Consider the following 4261-nt stretch of genomic DNA (forward strand, 5'->3'; position numbering starts at 1 on the left):
AAGTTGATTTTAACATTAAAATTATTTTGGTGGACAGCACAAGACAGATCTTAGATTGCTAATGTTGAGATGACCAATGAAACTTGGAAGTGACCTCCCTTTGGACATTTTGTTATGTGAAATAATAAATGTCCTTGTTGATTAGGCCACTTTCAGTTGTATTTTCTGTTACTTTAAGCTGAAAACATCCAAGAAAATGCAGAGATATTGTCTTATACATGCCTTTTTATAGTGATTGAATTAACTGAATAAATGGGGAAGACAGAGGTGGGGAACTAGGAAGGACACCAGGAATCTCTGTGAAAAGGACTACATAGGGGAATTTTAAGAACTGCTGATTGTAATAATACCCAGCTTCATAATTTGGCCTAGGATTAGTTTTATTATAAATTTCTGATTCTACAGTGAATTAATGTATGTTAATGGATTGCAAACATCTGTTCCTTCAACAAGTGATATTTTATCCTTTTTTTCTTTAATCACTAAAAGATAGGACTGCTGTCACTGTCACTGTCCTCAAAGTCATATCACAGAGAAGTGATAAATAGCTAACATTTTGTTACTGTTAAAAAGTTAGAAATTTAAGGCATTAATTGATTTTTCTCTAGATGTTCCAGGTAACAGGTAAATCTAAAACTAAAATTCATCTGATTTGTAAAGACTCTAGATCCCTGATTCTACCTAATACTAGAATCACGACTTCATTGGACACATATAACCTCCTTAAAGAAAAATAAAACATATTTTTTTACTTAAGAAACAAGTTACTGTGGTTTCCTAGAATTGCAATGTAATTTGCAGTTCATAAAATTTTAATATGTATACATATGTCTGTATATATGCATATGTGTATGCTTATGTATATATATGAAAACATAAATGTATCCGAAAAAACATAAATATACCTTAAATTACATTTATTTAAAAATAAAACTTCTTAGAGATTTTCTATATTTATATCTGAGATTACCCTTCTTTAAAAATAAATACACAGATCAGCCTTGGATTGGAAAAAAGAGAAAATACTGCAGGATGTGTGTGGGCTAGGGGCTGCTGGAGTTTTATCTGGTGTCCTCCTTTCTTTACGAGGTTTCCCTTACTGCTGGCCAAGTGCCAGAGAAGGTGTGCACGCATCTCCCTGCCAACACCCGACAATGGGCAGCTCCTGCTTTGGCCTCAAGGAACGGCTGATGAAGCGGCTGCGGCCTCTGCCTACCGTGACCGTCATCCGTACCTGCCTGCCCCAGAGGAGGAGCAGAGATTTCCGCGTGGTGGTGCTCGGCTCGGCCGGCGTGGGCAAGGGCGCGCTGGGGCAGAGGTGGGTGCGCGCGGCAACTTCCGTGAGGCGTATCTGCCAACCATCGAAGATACCCACCTCCAGGCGCTGGGCTGCAGCCACAAGGCGGGCGCGCTGCACATCACCGACACCACCGGCGGCCGCCACTACCGGGGCCTGCAACGCCTCGCCATTGCCAGGGGTCACGCCTTCATCCTGGTCTACTCTGTCACCAAGAAGCAAACCCTGGAGGAGCTGAAGCCCCTCTATGAGCTGATCCGTCAACTCAAAGGCAACAACCCGCAAAAGTGCGCCATCATCCTGGTGGGCAACAAGCGCGACGAGAGCCACCGGGAGGTGAGCGAGAAGGAAGGTGCTGCCTACGCGTCGGAGTGGAATTGCCCCTTCTTGGAGACCTCCGCCAAGATGAATATCAATGTGCAGGAGCTGTTCCAGATGCTCATCAACTTCGAGAAGAAGCCCGCCGCCGCCGGCGGCACCCAGCCTCCCCAGAAGAAATCCCAGATCCCCAAGACCGCCGAGAAGCTGGTGGTCAAGTGCATCATCATGTGAACCCTGAGCCTTAAGGAGCCCGACCCTCTTCTCCTTCAGTGTGCCGAAAACATGGACAGACCCCACTGTGCTGTGTCACCTGTACATGACTGACTTTTGTGCTGTCGTTTGGGTTGTAACAATTAGATGTCAATAAATGTCCCTTGTGAGTTAGTAACTTTTCTTTTCCCCAGGCAAGAGAACTCCAATTGTTAAAATATGGACATTGAAGGAGGAGAGGAAAAAGGAACAGGATGCATTTTAAAGGATGGGACTTGGACGGACTTTAGAGATTAATGTTTAAAAAAGAGAATGGAAATAGCAAAATGAATTGAAAGATGTCACTGCCCTTCTTGTAATCCTATTATTGTGTATTATTCTTAAACATTTCAAGTCCTGTAAATGTCTGATCATCTCTTCCCATTGTGTATTTAATTGTTAAGAGACATGTTTTTGCAACAAAAGCTCTGACAGATGACTGTGAGACAGAGATACTAAACATGATAAGTAAATGAATGTTCTATAGCTGAGCATTGAGGGTGGGAGCAGAGAAAAGTGTGAAAGTAGAACTTGCTTACTAAATATATGCCAATTGTTTCCTAAGTCATTTAAAAATGTTTAAGTAATCTACACTGTAGTTTAAAAAAATTATAACAGTTCCGTGACTTAATAAAGCTTTTCCTGCATGCAAACATAAATAAATAAATAAATACACACAGAACTGATCTTACTTACATGACATATATTACAGATGGCAAACAAAATGATTTAAGGTTAATAATAACCAGCTCAAACATAGAAAGAGCCCATTTTGGGATTCAAATATCTGACCTGTCCATCTACAAAGTTAACTTTTCCTTTCATTTGACTGACTTTCCCTTTGTATATCATGGGCAGTCAGTCTTTTTTTTTCCTATTTTTTTTTTTCCCTATAGGAGTGATTTCTTGGACCATTGTCCTGGCTCCTCTTTTCCTAACCTCCCCATCCTCCCAAGAATTGTGTTGCTATCTACCTTAGATCTCATAACAACAACAACAACAACAACGAGAACAAAATTGAAGCTAAAGAGTTCTTTAGGCAAATGAGACTATTCAAAAGAGTCTATAATATGAATGGCATGTCCATCCCCCGCCTCATTTGTTAATATGTGTTGGGCTCAAATGTTCAAATTTGCCAGGTCAGTGTTCCAAATGCTGATTGGAAATATCTAATGTGCATTGTATGCAATAAAGTCACACTTCAATTTCAGCACAGGTTTTACGTTTTTGTTCCTGCTCATAATCTAAATAAACTTAGCGTTTCTCAGCTTAACTTTATTTCAGGCATGCTTTCTCCAAAGGATTTAAAATTTTAAATGCCTCCATGGCAGAATGGAAATGTTTATCCATTTGAGATGCTTAGAAATATAAGGAGTAATCATCTTCCTTTTCTCTGCAATACAGTTTTTGAATAACAGAGATCATTCTGAACTATATTTAACAAGTAGCTTGTTTCAGCTTCGATATTAGCTTGATTTACCATCTGCAAAATTACAAATAACATGATGCATTTATTACCCATAAAAGCTATTAGCAGGTCATTTTGTTCAGTTCATCGTATGTGTCTTGAGACACAATCTGGCGTCTAACAGATTTTCATACATTGATGTCTTAGAGAATCAGACTGTTCTTTAATTGATTGTTTCTTGCTAGACTCCTTTTGATTAAAACAGGTTATGCTATTTGCTTTTAGTTCCACATTTCTCCACTTCAAAGTCTGGCCATAGAAAGCAGAAATCATTCTCATTTCTCTGAATTCTTTTAATTCAAAGTGAATGTATATATTTAAAAGTCTGCCGTAATCAAGGGCTTTAAAAATGGCTTCAGTTTTTTCAATCTATGACTCCCTTAACAAGAATACAATCCTCACCATGTCTTTACAAAATGGATTTATCTTTTCCTGCCAAGTCATCGAATTTTGAACCTAGAACCTAAAGTGAGTACAGATCACAGGGACCGAAGGGAAAAGGAAGGGCTCCCTCAAAGCACTCTCTTTCCCTCACAATTTGCACAGACCCAGACAAGCAAAGCTGAATCGTGGTAATAGTGTTGTATTCTTCTCCAGAGGGAAAAGAAAGTAAGAGTCTTTTGCTAAACTGGTTTCAGAAGGTCTAACTCAAATTGTTCATTTAAGCAAAAAGATTGGTAAGCTCCTGAGACATCCCCTTCCTCCTCCCTCCCCCCCCAAAAAAGGAAAACTCCAAAAGCTATGTGAACTCTGGAGGGATAAGGTCGGTGGTCCTGTCTCAGGCCTTCTACCCACATTCCCTGTGCAGTTAACACCATAAAAATAAAAGGGCTGCAATCAGATCAGTACTCATCAATAGGAATGAGTAGCAGCTCGCAGGCTCAAAACAAGAGCCTAATTCAGCATTCAAAAGGTTTTTGTTTGCC

The 4261-nt window shown here is 39.8% G+C and overlaps 1 protein-coding gene across 1 annotated transcript; it reads left to right on the top strand.

Moving 5' to 3' along the window:
• The first annotated feature begins 1154 nt into the window (after nt 1-1154).
• Nucleotides 1155-1849, top strand: LOC137764900 (GTP-binding protein Di-Ras3-like). The gene is given in 2 exon segments (XM_068543960.1): nt 1155-1322; nt 1325-1849. Coding segments are annotated over 2 exon segments (693 nt in total).
• Nucleotides 1850-4261: the final 2412 nt, after the last annotated feature.

The sequence above is a fragment of the Eschrichtius robustus genome, chromosome 5, assembly GCF_028021215.1.
Source record: "Eschrichtius robustus isolate mEscRob2 chromosome 5, mEscRob2.pri, whole genome shotgun sequence".
NCBI classification, from domain to species: domain Eukaryota; kingdom Metazoa; phylum Chordata; class Mammalia; order Artiodactyla; family Eschrichtiidae; genus Eschrichtius; species Eschrichtius robustus.